General features: G+C 41.3%; 1 protein-coding gene across 1 annotated transcript in view; it reads right to left on the reverse strand.

Annotated features, from left to right (window-relative positions):
- Positions 1 to 14,854, reverse strand: part of LOC124800423 (zinc finger protein 711) — a 204,041-nt gene that overhangs the window by 69,390 nt on the left and 119,797 nt on the right. The window contains exon 2 of the mRNA XM_047262995.1: positions 1,419 to 2,413. Within this exon, the coding sequence (XP_047118951.1) occupies positions 1,419 to 2,413 (995 nt within the window). The remainder of the gene's footprint in view (positions 1 to 1,418; positions 2,414 to 14,854) is intronic.

Below are 14,854 nucleotides of genomic sequence, written 5' to 3' on the forward strand. Positions count from 1 at the left end.
TTTGGACACAAACTGACCTCTCGATTATGTATCCTAAATGTTCGATTGGATTCACGTCAGGTGATGTGGGTGGCCCAATCATTTGCTCGAATTGCTCATTCTGTTCTTCAAACGAATCGCGAACAATTGTGGCCTAGTGACATGGCGTACTGGGATCCACAAAAATTCCATCGTTGTTTGGGAACCTGAAATCCAAGAATGGCGGAAAATAGTCTCCAAGTAGCCGGACAATCATTTCCAGTCATTGACTGGTTCAGCTGGACCAGAGGACCCAGTCCATTCCATGTAAACACAGCCTGCACCATTATGGAGGCCCCACCAGCTTGCATAGTGCCTGTAGGCAACTGGAGTCCACGGTTTCATGTGGTCTGCACCACATTCAAACCCTACCACCAGCTCTTACCAACTGAAATCTGGACTCATTTGACAAGGCCACGGTTTTCCAGTCTTCTAGGGTCCACCCGATATGGACATATGAGAGCCTAGGAGAGGCGCTGCAGGCGATGTTAGCAAAGGCACTCGAGTCGGTCGTCTGCCGCTACAGTCCATTAACGACAAATTTTGCCACACTGTCCTAATGGATACGTTCATCGTACGTCCCACATTGATCTCTGCAATCATTTCACGCATTGTTGCTTGTCTGCTAACACTGACAACTCTGCGGCATTTGCAATATTTTACTCAGTGTTGCTTATCTGCTAGCACTGGCAACTCTACGCAAACGCCGCTACTTTCGATCGTTACGTGAAGGCCGTCAGCCACTGCATTGTTCGTGGTGAGAGGTAATGCCTGACATTTGGTATTCTCGGTAAACTTTTGACACTGTGAATCTCGGAATATTTAATTCCCTAAACGATTTCCGAGATGGGGTGTCCCATGCGTCTAGCTCCAACTATCATTCTGCGTTCAAAGTCTGTTAATTCCCATCGTGAGGCCGTAATGAAGTGTGAAACCTTTTCACATGCGGCACCTGAGTACAAATGACAGCACGTCCAATGCACTGCCCTTTATACCATCTGTGTATGTGCATATCGCTATCCCACGACTTTAGTCACCTCACTGTATAGTGCACCTTGACTGATTGCTGCTGTTCAAACTATTTCACTAACTAGCATATAGTTATTGGTGTTCTGCGTTACTATAGCATTAATTCTGTTATCCATGTTAATATTTTCATTAAATTCTCTCTTTTGGCAGGGAAAAGTTCTGATTAAGAAAGTAAACTAATCACTAATTGCATTGTACAAGCATCTTTTGGTTCATCACATTTGAAGAATAACATGTTACTATATGTGTCTTTTTTATTACTATGAACTTTAATGAATCACCTACCTGTTGCTGCAAAACTTTATTACATGACTTAAATCAGTGGATTTTCACTGTTTGCAAGAATTTAAGTAATTTTGATTACTACAAACCTGTTTTTATGTTGTATGAGATTGCTGTAACGGCGAAACGTCTCACAACACAAATCACATCTAATAGGAGCTTCTCCAGTGTGAACATTAGTGTGTTCAGTCAGTTTTTGTTTGGTTATAAATGATTTGTCACAAACACCGCACTTAAATGGTTTGATTCCTAGATGCCTGTTTGTATGGAGGTTAAGGTTCTGATGTCTCGTGAAGAACTTTCCACAATATTTGCACTCCAGAGGATGTATTTTTAAATGTGCACGGTACAAAACGTCGGTGCTGAAAGCTTCCTGACAAGTTGGACAGATATGACAACCCCGTTTCTTTCTGAGTTTGTGTGCTGTGTGCACATGTTCTTTCAAATCATCTTGCGATGTAAAAACCAAAGCACAGTTCACTGAAATGCATTTATATTCTTGTTTCACTGTGTCTTCCGGACCATTTCCTGTCTGTGTCTCACCTACTGCAGGCTCTGGTTTGAGTTTGGCGACTAAACTATCACTTGTTTTTATTTTTTTCTGATCATGGTCCACATCCAATACAGGAGTATCAGTTTTCTCAGTCTTAATCTTCACCGCTGATGAACTACTTGGACCATTACTGTCAGGCGTCCTTGCAGTAGACAAGCTCTCAGCAGGAGGAACGCATAGGTCTACATTTTTATTTTCTACTTTCACAGTCTCTACAAGTTCTTCCTTCACAGTAGGAGCACTGAAAACGTCACCAAATTGTTTATCCTTACGTACTTCTGTTGCATCCGTGTGGAACCTCCTACGATGAACTCTCCTCTCCTTAGGACAATTGAATATTTCAGTGCAAGAAAGACACTTGTACACTTTCTTCATTTTACCCTTCTTAGAAACACTTTCTCTTACACTACTTTTGGCAACCGGTAGGTCATTTAGTGGTCTACTTGTTTCTGTATCTGAACCATCTGATGCGCCCCAGCTCTCTCTTGCTAGCAGGTCATACGAAGTTGAGACATCTCCATCGTTGTAGCTCTGTAACAAAAAAGAACAAATAAAATTCACACATACGTGTCGCCCTCCCTCTTATTCTTTATACCGCTACTATCATCGTTTGAAGAAACACGCAAACAATCTATGTTTTCAAGGAATGTAAGATTTTTCAAACACGTATTATGCGATTATGTGAAACAAAGGCATTTCCGAGTGATATGATACAAAAGGATACCAGTAAATGATACCTAGTAAAACTAAAATAATTGTGCAACAGACTTCAATAAAATTACTCAATGAAGAAGTGATGTAAACCGGCAAATCTCCACAACTTTTCATGTAAAAAATATATAACAATATTTAAAATTATTGTGCACTGATTTACGGTACGTGAATAATTCCATCTGCGCCTTCCTAGGGCTTGCCCCCCCCCCCCCCCCCTCTTCTCATGGCAATTCTGTCTTAAAGCACGGACTATATCTTGTCATTTAGTTAATTACCTTACTGATAACAAAACGGCTTAGATCAGTGTCCACATGTTGAGGCAAAAATCTATCTGATCAGTGCTGAATCTGTAGGTTTACAAGTATGCTGAAGATACAGTTCGTGACCACTGCATAACTCACAAAATCAAAAAATCTACATAACTTGAATCTGACCTACACAGATTTTGAATATGTCTGTTACAATAGGAGAAACATGTGGAATGACTAAGCATTTGTATTAAAAAAAACATACATTACACTAATACGAATGTAGGCCAACTTTTTTCTAGACTTGTTTCGACTGCGTGAAACCCAAGGTCTCTACAAAACTAGTAATCACTTTATTCTGTTACTGTGTACTTTAACGTCAAAATGTTCTAAGCAAAATGATAAAAAAATACGGAGAGTGATAACAATTAAAGAAATAACTTCTTGTATTTGTTTCCTTGTCGCAAAGACAGCTAATGAAGGAACACGTTCATTAGCAATAACTGCATAAGAACTGTTTCCACGTTTTGTGATACATTTTCCCTTTGGAAATTCACTTTACAAACACAACGTGACAATTGTTTATTTTCGTATGTCTTCGCCTTTGTGACAATGTTGACTGGAATACACTCTTCGAAATTCTGAAGGTAGCAGGGATAAAATGCTATCTACAAGCTGTACAGAAACCGAACTGCAGACATACGTAAGAATCGACGGCTATGAAAGTCAGGCAGGGTTCAAGCTTGTTCGCGAAGTTACTCTTTCTGTACACTGAACTAGTAGTAGGGAAAATCCGAGATAAATTAGGAAAGGAATCGAAGTTTAGGGATAAGGAGGACACACTGAGGTTTGTCGATGACACAGCAATTCTGCCAGAGATGGCAAAAGATTAAGTAGGTTAGTTGACCGAAACGGACAATTTCTTTAGAAAAGGTTATAAGATTATCAGTTAAAACAACAAGGGTAATGGAATGTGGAATCAAATCAAGTGATGCTGAGGAAATCTGATTAGAAAGTGAGACACTAGAAGTAGCAGATCTGTTTTGCGATCGGTAAGAGCGTATCCGAAAGAGAGGAATTTGCTAGCACTGGCTTCAAATTTACGAGTTAGAAATTCTCATCTGCAGGTGTTTGTCTGGAGTGTACCCTTGTACAGAAATGAAACGGGGACGATGAACAGTCCAGACATAAGAAGAACAGAACTTTTTGAATGGGGTGAAACAGAACAATGTCTCAGATAACAGGGTTTAATAATTACTAAAGATGACTGAATGACATTGAGGAGAAAATAAATTTATGGCACAATATGACTAAAAGAATGGATTAGTTGATAGGAGACATCACGAGACATCAAAGAATGGTCAGTGTGGTAATTGGCGTGAAGTGTGGAGGCGTAAAAATTATAGGACACCAAGAATTGACTACAATAAGCAGGTTAAAATATATGTTGGATGCAATGGTTATGCAGAGATGAACAGGCCTGCACAGGATACTCTCGGTGGAGAGCTGCATCAAACCAATATTCAGACTGAAAACCACAATAAACAAAATAGACAATTGCATACTTGATATTAAGTGGGTTTATACGCTACAGCATATATTTGTGATTTTCTGAACCTCGTTATATCATGAACTGTAGAAAGCAACTGGCTGTACCCCGCCAATCGTTGCCGTGGCTCAGTCTCGTTAAATGGAAAAAGAAAGAAAGCACTCATTTCTAGTATGTATGGGAACTAGATATACGGCCTAATCTCTTTCTTTCCCCTGTCTCTGTCCATCTCCTTCTCCCCGTCTCCTTATCCATATCCCCTTCCTAATCTCCCCCCCCCCCCCCCCCCCGTGTCCACCTCCTCCCCCTTCTCTCTCCATATTCTCCTACCCCCTCTCTCTTCTCTGTCCATCTACTCGTTTCTGTTCTCTATGTCCATTTCCTCCCACTGTTCCGTCCACCTCCTCTTCTCCCCTCTCACTGACCTTGACCTTTGATTATTGTTATTGCAATTCAGATTCTGTAATCTGAATATTTAGTAAACTATCGTTTAAAATTTGAAGTAGGCCGGTCCAGAACTTCGAGGTTTTTGCTAACAGCGTTTCACTATTATACATTGTATATAATAAAATTTGTAGCCTACGTTTGTCCATAAATATTTACATATTTGTTGTTGTTGTGGTCTTCAGTCCTGAGACTGGTTTGATGCAGCTCTCCATGCTTCCCTATCCTGTGCAAGTTTCTTAATCTGCCAGTACCTGCTTAGTGTATTCCTTTCTTGGTCTCCCTCTACGATTTTTACCCTCCACGCTGCCCTCCAATGCTAAATTTGTGATTCCTTGATGCCTCAGAACATGTCCTACCAACCGATCCCTTCTTCTTGTCAAGTTGTGCCACAAACTCCTCCCCAATCCTATTCAATACCTCCTCATTAGTTTTGTGATCTACCCATCTAATCTTCAGCATTCTTCTATAGTACCACATTTCGAAAGCTTCTATTCTCTTTTTGTCCAAACTATTTATCGTCCATGTTTCACTTCCATACATGGCTACACTCCATAGAAATACTTTCAGAAACGACTTCCTGACACTTAAATCTATACTCGATGTTAACAAATTTCTCTTCTTCAGAAACGCTTTCCTTGCCATTGCCAGTCGACATTTTATATATTTATATAATTTATATATTATATATTTTAAAAATACATAGCCGATGTACATCCGAATGATCACTAGAGTATCGTGTAAAAATTGAGTTAATCGATCGCGAACTTTTCAGATTTTTGGTACAAGCGTTTATAAGCACCTGTCAAGAGCCTGAATAACCACCATTCGCAGGGCGGGACGTGCAGGAAGAGAGTCATTGAGGTCCTGGAAGGTATAAACTGGGATATGGAACCATGCCGACTCCAGTGCTGTGGCCGGCTGCGCTAGGTTTATCGGTTGAGGAACCGTTGCGCGAACACCCCGATCGAGGTGGTGCCACAGATTCTCGATTGAGTTTAAATCCAGGGAGTACAGTAAACTCATCCTTGTACTCTTCAGACCACGCACGTACACTGCGAATTGTGTCACGTTGTGTTGTCCCGCTGGTAGGTGTCATCGTGCCGAGGAAAAACAAACTGCGCGTAGGGTTAGATGCACACTTGTGTTGATCCACTGTGCCTTCCAGAATCATAACGCTTCCTCCTGGTTACAGGACATTTGCTTTCAGAAGTTTCACGCCGTACACGCCAACGGCCATCTGTGCGACGGTGCATAAACCTCGATTCATCTGAAAAGTCCACCTGCCGCCTCTCAGTGGGCGTCCAGTTGCAAATTACAGCATCCGTTGCCGGTGAACAGCAGTCGGCACGTGTGCATGAACCACGTGCCGGCTGCGGAGGCCTACACGCAGCAACGTTCGCTCTTTATTCACCTGGATGGTCAGTTGCTCAACGGTTGCACGTCTGTTCGCCCTTACGCATCTCTGCAGCCGTCGTCCACCCCTGTCATCTATGGTCCACAGTGCACCACAATTGCCTCGACGTCAGTTTTGGACAGCGCGTTGTTGCACGGTATAGTTTAACAATGGCACCACGCAAACAGTTTACAAACTTAGCCGTTTCGAATATAATCTCACCCTTGACCCGAAAGCCAATGACATGCCCTTCTGGACGTCAGATACATCGCTCCGTTTCCGCATTACAACAACGACTGGACTATTTTCCGCGTGCTGCCCCCGTCTCCGTGAGCTATGTCTGATCGAACTTTAACGTCCAGTGTTTGCATCAGATCCTTGCACGTTTTCATCGTCTATCTCATACATGCAGAATATAAGTAATGCTAGATTTTTCATAAAAGATTGAAATATTTCAGTGTGTGACATTTATTTGCAAACTGCAGTGTCTTTGTTGCTCTGATTCAGGAGGGTGAGTCATATGAAAACCTTAAATATTTTTTTAAATATTATTTATTGTGCAGAAGTGGTAGAAAATTGTATCACTTTTCAACATAATATCCCCCATGCTTAATGCAAGTCCTCCAGCGCTTACAAAGTGCATAAATTCCTTTAGAAAAGAATTCTTTTGGTGGTCCGCGCAGCCACTCATGCACCGCGTGGCGTGCCTCTTCATCAGAACGTAACTTCTTTCCTTCCATTGCGTCTATGAGTGGTCTAAACATATGGAAATCACTTGGGTCAAGGTCTGGTGAGTATGGTGGATGAGGAAGACACTCAAAATGCAGGTCTGTGATTGTTGCAACTGTTGTGCGGGTAATGTGGGGCCTTGCATGTTCATGTTGGAAACGGATACCTGCTGACAGCAATCCACGTCGCTTTGATTTGATTGCAGGCCGCACATGATTTTTTAGGAGATCTGTGATGATGGTCCCTCTAGGCATGTAATGCTCCAAAATGACGTATTTTTCATCCCAAAAGAGAGTCAGCATAACCTTCCCCGCTGATGGTTCTGTTCGAAACTTCTTTGGTTTTGGCGATGAGGAATTAGGCCATTGCTTGCTCGCTCTGTTCGTTTCCGGTTGGTGGAAGAGAACCCAGGTTTCGTCCCTAGTAACGATTCTTGCAAGAAAGCCGTCACTTTCTCGTTCAAAGCCCCGAAGAAGTTCTTCACAAGCATCAACACGTCCATCTCTCATTTCAGGAGTCAGCTGCCGTGGCACCCGTGTTGCAGACACTTTGCGAAACTGGAGCACATAATGCAAAATGTGGTGTGCTGACCCATGACTAATCTGTAAACATGTTGCAGTGTCATTCAGTGTCACTCCGCGGTTTTCCTTCACTATGGCTTCAACTGCTGCAATGTTCTGTGGAGCCACAACTCGTGCCTGACCTGGACGAGGAGCATCTTCCACTGAAGACGCATTGATTTTTAACAAAAAAAACCAATTTGCTTTATTGCTATCACATAAGTAGTATTGCAGTTAACGTCATTTCTCCGAAGTTCCTAATATTAATGCGAACTTGCTACGCCATTCGTAGACTTGATACTGTGACAAACATGCATCACCGTACTGAACCTTCATTCGTCGATGAATTTCAATAGGTTTCACACCTTCACTACGCAAAAACCGAACAACAGAACGCTGTTCTTCCCTGGTGCAAGTCGCAAGTGGGGCGGCCGTTCAAAGTGGTTCAAATGGCTCTGAGCACTATGGGACTCAACTGCTGAGGTCATTAGTCCCCTAGAACTTAGAACTAGTCAAACCTAACTAACCTAAGGACATCACAAACATCAATGCCCGAGGCAGGATTCGAACCTGCGACCGTAGCGGTCTTGCGGTTCCAGACTGCAGCGCCTTTAACCGCACGGCCACTTCGGCCGGCGGGGCTGCCTTCTTCACACTATATTGCGATGGTATGTGTGCATCTGCACTATGTTGCCACCCAAAGGCCATTCTGCACGCTGTTTGTAGCACGCTTACCAACTTGCAGGATAACGGCGCCAAATTTCGATTTGTTATTACAAATTTAAGGTTTTCATTTGACTCACTCTAGTACTTTGCAATGTCCAACACATGCACGCGTTTCTGAAGGAACAGGAACCGCAGCGATCGACAGCCGCATGAAATACGAGAATCATTCGCATTTGTGAATACGGCTAAACTTTGGCGGCACTATGCACTAATGACAAAGAAAATCTGTGCCGGGACTACAAACTGGACCTTCCGTTTGACGCGAACGTTCGGCAACTGGAGCACGCTCCCCGGCCTGACCCAAGCATCCACATGTCACCACTTTCGTCTACAATCCATATTCGCACAGCTACTGTGAGCCCCTTACCGGAAGAGGCGTATGATTGAAGTCCAGTTATTTAAAAAAAATGGTTCAAATGGCTCTGAGCACTATGGGACTTAACTTCTGAGGTCAGCAGTCCCCTAGAACTTAGAACTACTTGAACATAACTAACCTAAGGACAGGCCGGCCGAAGTGGCCGTGCGGTTAAAGGCGCTGCAGTCTGGAACCGCCAGACCGCTACGGTCGCAGGTTCGAATCCTGCCTCGGGCATGGATGTTTGTGATGTCCTTAGGTTAGTTAGGTTTAACTAGTTCTAAGTTCTAGGGGACTAATGACCTCAGCAGTTGAGTCCCATTGTGCTCAGAGCCATTTTTTTAACCTAAGGACATCACGCAGGATTCGAACCTGCGACCGTAGAGGTCGTGCGGCCACACCGGCCGGCCCCAGTTTTTAGGGCCGGGCGATGTGGCCGAGTGGTTCTAGGCGCTTCAGTCTGGAACAGCGCGACCGCTACGGTCGCAGGTTCGAATCCTGTCTCGGGTAAGGATGTGTGTGATGTCCTTAGGTTAGTTAGGTTTAAGTAGTTCTAAGTTCTAGGGGACTGATGACCTCAGATATTAAGTCCCATAGGGCTCAGAGCCGTTTGCACCATTTGAACCAGTTATTAGGCATGAAATACTAAACTTCAGTACCTGTGTTGTTCTAATGTACTTTGGAAGACACTTTGCAAAGAAAGTTATTTTTCTTCGAAATCATGTGAAACTCTTGACAGAATCGTTTTAAATTACACAAGATCATCATCTTTGTGACTGGATTAGTTTGCAATTTACTGCGTTCATTCGTCGAATTTCCTATTGTTTTCGATGTCATAAATCAGTATGATGGCAGCCGCTGCACTTGTCGCATTCATGGCGATCTCGCTCGCACTGAGTAACCGGCGATTATGAGCGAACGCCCGTCGCGGAGTTCAGCGACACCACCTGGAACAGGTGGTGTTGAGAGAAGTCGCGTATCGATTGAGCGCGGTTGCCACATGTGAAGATGCACAGGTTTGCCGAGCACGGATTGTTCACGAGACCGTCCTACACTAGATATTTACTGCGCAATAATATTGTGCAAGTATTTTGCGCGAAAATGAGAGAGACCAAGAACGGCAGAATATTATTCCGCAATATTTAACGAGCGGGACGCTCCATTTAAAACTCTGCGTTCGCTACTGCTACTGCAATTGCTACGTGCTGCAAAAAGAAAAGCTAGAGGATGAGGCGATGAATGGAAAAATGGCTTGGAATGCGTTCTACAAAAGTCGATATTAACATAAGAGAACTTGCAGCAGAGCCAGGGTAGCTACCGCAAATTTTTTTTTTTTTTTTTTTTTTACGGCTGAACGATAATCTTTCAACGAATTGGATAACTTCGTTACACCTTGTGTACACAGAAAGGCTACTCTTCATATACTAGTGCTGGAAGCTATCTTCTTATATATACCTGAGTAGAGTAAGAAATTATCGCAGTGAGTCAGTTGGTAGATCTGTTCAAGACACTGAAACCAACAGATAAACAGTTGCATTTTAACATTTTTGTTGGGTGCTTCCACAACTAATTACGAAATAAGTATTAAGAATGTAATCAAACTACTCCCCTCAACGTACTTCAACAGATGATTCAGCTGTCTTTCATGATATATTCATATTTGAGGTCGCTGTCCCAGTTGTTTGTATGTCCGCAAATCACGAAGTCTCGGTAGGAAGGGCCTTGTATTGTATTGTATCGTATCACACACGGTACAATATATTAAGCGAGCTTCGGTATTTTTAAAGCTCTGCAGTCTCCTTCAATATATTTCGTAAAACGGCAATACCGCTCTCAGTCGGTCAGAAATACAATACTCAGTACTGCGCAATAAATATCGAACGTGTGAGCGGCCCCTGCGCGACGTCCGCCTTCAGTTGATTGGCTTACAAAGTGTGACCACTGGCAGTACGGCTTATTCACATATTAGGAATTTTGAAGTTGCTCTAGCACGAATGAAACTAAAACATGCTAAAGAATCGAAGACCAAAGTATTGTAGATGCCATAAACATTAACATTTAGATTTTGTTTCACTTTCAATTCCCTTAGGAAGTTTGTACAAAATGTAGTTTACTTACAACAATGATACAATTTAATTTATAGTATGCTGTATGTCTCATGAATTTGGATCATTTTGTAATTTTTTTCAATAATACTTTATTTTTATTATACCTAGTTACAAAATTATGGAATTTGGTAAATCTGCGCACAAGAAACTGTAGCAAGGCAGCTTTCCAGAGGGAAGAAGGGGGGGAGGGGGGGGGGGCGCAGTTTTGGCCGTTCTGCCAGAGCGTACACTATCACCTCTACACAGGTTTGCCCCTAAGGTCCCCTCTACAGTGAAGCGAACACAAGCTAAAGCACAATAGTGAATGAATATTCTCTCTGGTGTAAACGCTTGGCACGTGGTGTTAGGGCGCGCGGGGGTCGCATTCTCAAGTGTTCGCTTGTGATGCGCTGATTGTCGGTTTTAAGCCCCGGTCCACGGTTGACTTTCTTGTCGCAACTGACTACTTCAGACAAGTGTTTCTATTGCAGTGCCTCTGGCGTTTTACTCCCGTACTGAGTCTTCTCTGTTTGGAGTGGTCATTTTCGTTTACACGTCAGTGCCAAAATTAACGATGTTGAAAGAGCTGTCTACTTTGCAGTTTGGCATCTGAATAGTGAAAATGAGGTTATGAGGGACTACGCTATTTATGGAACAATCAAAATGCAGTAACAAACTGAAGGAACGTGCAATGTGAGTAGAATTTATTAGCGAGCAAAGCAGAATTCATAGTGGAAACTCTTGTCAAAGGTTATGTGCTAAATTGTTCACACTCCTGAGAACTCAAAGAATAGGAATAGTGTCATCGATGTTTCAGAAGGTATACATTTGCTCCAGAAAATATGTACTTGCAAATACATCAGAAAATATTTACAGCGCAGTAAATAGCGACTTTTTGCTTCATCCTTTTTATCCTGTTTTCTCGGGAAGTGCCAAATAACAACGAAAATTATTTTTCTCGTCCAATAATTATGCGTTTTTCACCAATGAAATAATTTTCATTAAAACGCGTTCATCTATATACGTCGTTTATCTATTTACAATCTTACTTGTCCATAATGTAGGTTTTTTCTGCAAAACGTAGAAACATTTTGCTTTCAGATCTTTCCTGTCTGTTGTAGGAGAACACTAGTAGGAAAAAATACCAGGACCCATTGCAACTTTTCGATGCACCACAAAACCGAGCTAACAACATAATAAAGATTAATAAGACATGAAAGCACAAAATCATTTTCTGTAATAGGAGTGTGATCAACAGAACAAGTTATAATATCCCATGTTAGCAGACGCCGCTATAGTCCGAAACTAGTACTTCACACTCAGCACCATAGACCATAGATAACACAGACTGCGCGTGACGTCACTGCACTAAAACCGGGGTCAACGAGGTATACAGGTCTGGCAACGAACTTGTGACAAGACCTGCAGGATCACCTGCTGTGACGTACCCGCCACGGCCTGTCTTTGTCGTGGGCCTCGACTGAAACCAACATCGAAGTCACGTGACTCGGGGCAGGACGCTGACTTTCTGTTAACGCACGGGGTATGGAGTTAACAGTTAAAGTTTTTCTCATTTACAGCTAAAATCAAGTACTGATTTTAACAAAAAAAGCCAATTTGCTTTATTGTTATTACATAAGTAGTAGTGCAGTTAACCTGTTTTCTCCGAAGTTCCTAATATTAATGCGATGATTATCGTTTTTACTTGTGGCCAGGTGAAACGTAGTGACAGTTCTGTTAAAAGAAACAAAATTACAGCTCTTCAGTGAATACCTGTTTTTGTTGCACTGTGAGTCCTTTAGCCCACTGTTGCCACAGTAGTAGTAGTAGTAGTAGTAGTAGTACACAAAATATCAATTTGGCAACAACATTACTTTTCTGACGATTCCTCAATAAAACGTGTGAAATGTTTTGTTATGCTTCTATAAGAAATGAAATCCATTTATAACCATAGGGTCCGGATTTTGTGCAAAATAACCGTTTATATTTTATGACTTTTGCCACTTAGTGATGGCTGCATTTAAAGCAAATAAAATATTGCCAGTTTGCGCTAAAAGAATCTCCTGAGGGAACTTCATCTTTAGTTCTGTATGACGCTGTCAAAGCAGATCTGCGGCACGAAGGACTTTCGTACTGACATAAAAACTCACTCAAGACCTGCTAAGTGTTTCACAATGCTGTGATAAGTCGTGGAGGAACAGAATGTCAAATCCACCAGTCTGAAGCTGCTTCCAAGAGAGTTTTGGTACACATTCAGATTGGTACATCTTCTATTGCTAATTGCTCTGCCACTGTAATAAATAACGACTATGATTATATACCTCATCAAGTCTCCTACACTTTTTATTTGGCTAGGAAACAGAAAGGAAAAAAAAGGACTAGAGTGCCACATTTAGCAAATTTTACCACGTTCTAAAATTTCTAGTACCTATATCTCGAACAGAAAAAAAGACGTAGCTTATCTATTACATTTAATGATCACGCTTATCTGCGTAAAATAGCCCAGAAAGTATTTGTCAAATGTCAATTTTTAGTATCAAAGCACTTTTAAGAAATTAGTTACCTCAGATTTGGAGGACATAACGAATATGTTTTCCTTCAGCTGAATAAACATGTTGCAAACAGTCCTCCCCTTGATAATCACATTCATCAATTGAAAAAGTCGTACTCGCTGAATGATGTAAAATAAGGGCAAGAAGCTACATCGGCCACAGAAAAATAGTTTTGTTTGATAAATATTGATTTTGTGATTGTTTCGAAAAGAGTTACATACACATGAGATGGCACTTTTAGCTGCAGAAGTCAACAGTTTGTGTGAAATAAATTAATGAGTTTGTGGTGAGTCCCATTCTGTAAACCTCGATATTGTTCTTGAACTCTTTCGCTGACGAGTATGTAATTCAGAATATCAATTTCCAGATTTCTACGCCTTAAAACTGTTATCTTAATTCTTGATATGACTGAACTATTTTTTCCACAGCAACAAATATTGGATTAAATAAAGTTGACTCTATAAGGTGTGTGTTAACTGATACAGCAATAAATTTCCACAGTACAAGAATATAAGATTTATATAAATGCAGTTGTTCTACGACACCAATGTTCGTAAATTAAGTGCTTCTATTATTATCAACAGTTCTTTCATTTGTCTGTTGTGTCCATTGCTGTCCTACAGAATCTGTTGAAGTTGTTGGCATCAGGCCAGGAACGGTAAAGTTTCAGTCATGAAAAACCATTTGTCCCTGACAATTCATCAGAAAAGACAGCACACTATTCTCTAACTTATGTACCTTATTGCAGATCGTAAAGAAGTCAATGCATTTCTATGAAACTGATAGTCCTGTTAAACAGAGGCTGTTTACCTAATAAGGAATTATCCTCCGAGGCAGGGTACTTAAAATGAATCTAGTGTTTTCACCAGAATTGAACAGCAAGATTACTGTGAAGAGCAGATAACCATCAACTGTGCAGAATGCTTTTCAAGACACTTGGAACTCTTCACACTCCCCAATACATGTACTCCTTAACTGTTGTTCTAGCAACCAACAAAAACGAGTTTCAGGTGAAGTATGATGTACACAGTCACAAGACAAGAGATACACAAAGCTATCTTTATGTTCATCTTGGCTTTTTGCAGCGTGCTCTGAGTGGAGCTATGCACGGGAATTCCTGACAATTTAAACGAAAAAATCAATTAGCCACTCTTTCTAGAAATTATCCGAAGATCTAGATAAAAGGATTAAAAAAGTGTCAGTTACACGGCAGGTAATGGTGTTCTTTGTAAAACTATATGTTAAATAGTAATTTACAGATGGAATCAACTATTCTGTTTGATAAAAACAGGGTAATCAAGTAAACATCAAGCTGCCAGTTGGAGATAATCAGCAACTGTTTAGTATAACTGTGGAGGCAGCATCATCTTTCAGAATAGCAACTTTTTTATAAATTTTCTTAGTCGAATTTATTTAGCGTAGGCATGAATAATACTAATCAATACAATGGTAGCTAGATTAATGTTAATAGCAGAACAGATTAAGGTATACAATTTCCTTGCCTTTTATTAATGTAAATTTTGACATCCCTGAAGGTTCTCCTTCATGGGATTTTGACTGACCAGATGTTGTGCTTTGTACTAGAAACATAAGTAATGACCTCCATATATGT

Source organism: Schistocerca piceifrons, chromosome 1, assembly GCF_021461385.2.
Source record: "Schistocerca piceifrons isolate TAMUIC-IGC-003096 chromosome 1, iqSchPice1.1, whole genome shotgun sequence".
Classification (NCBI taxonomy): Eukaryota; Metazoa; Arthropoda; class Insecta; order Orthoptera; family Acrididae; genus Schistocerca; species Schistocerca piceifrons.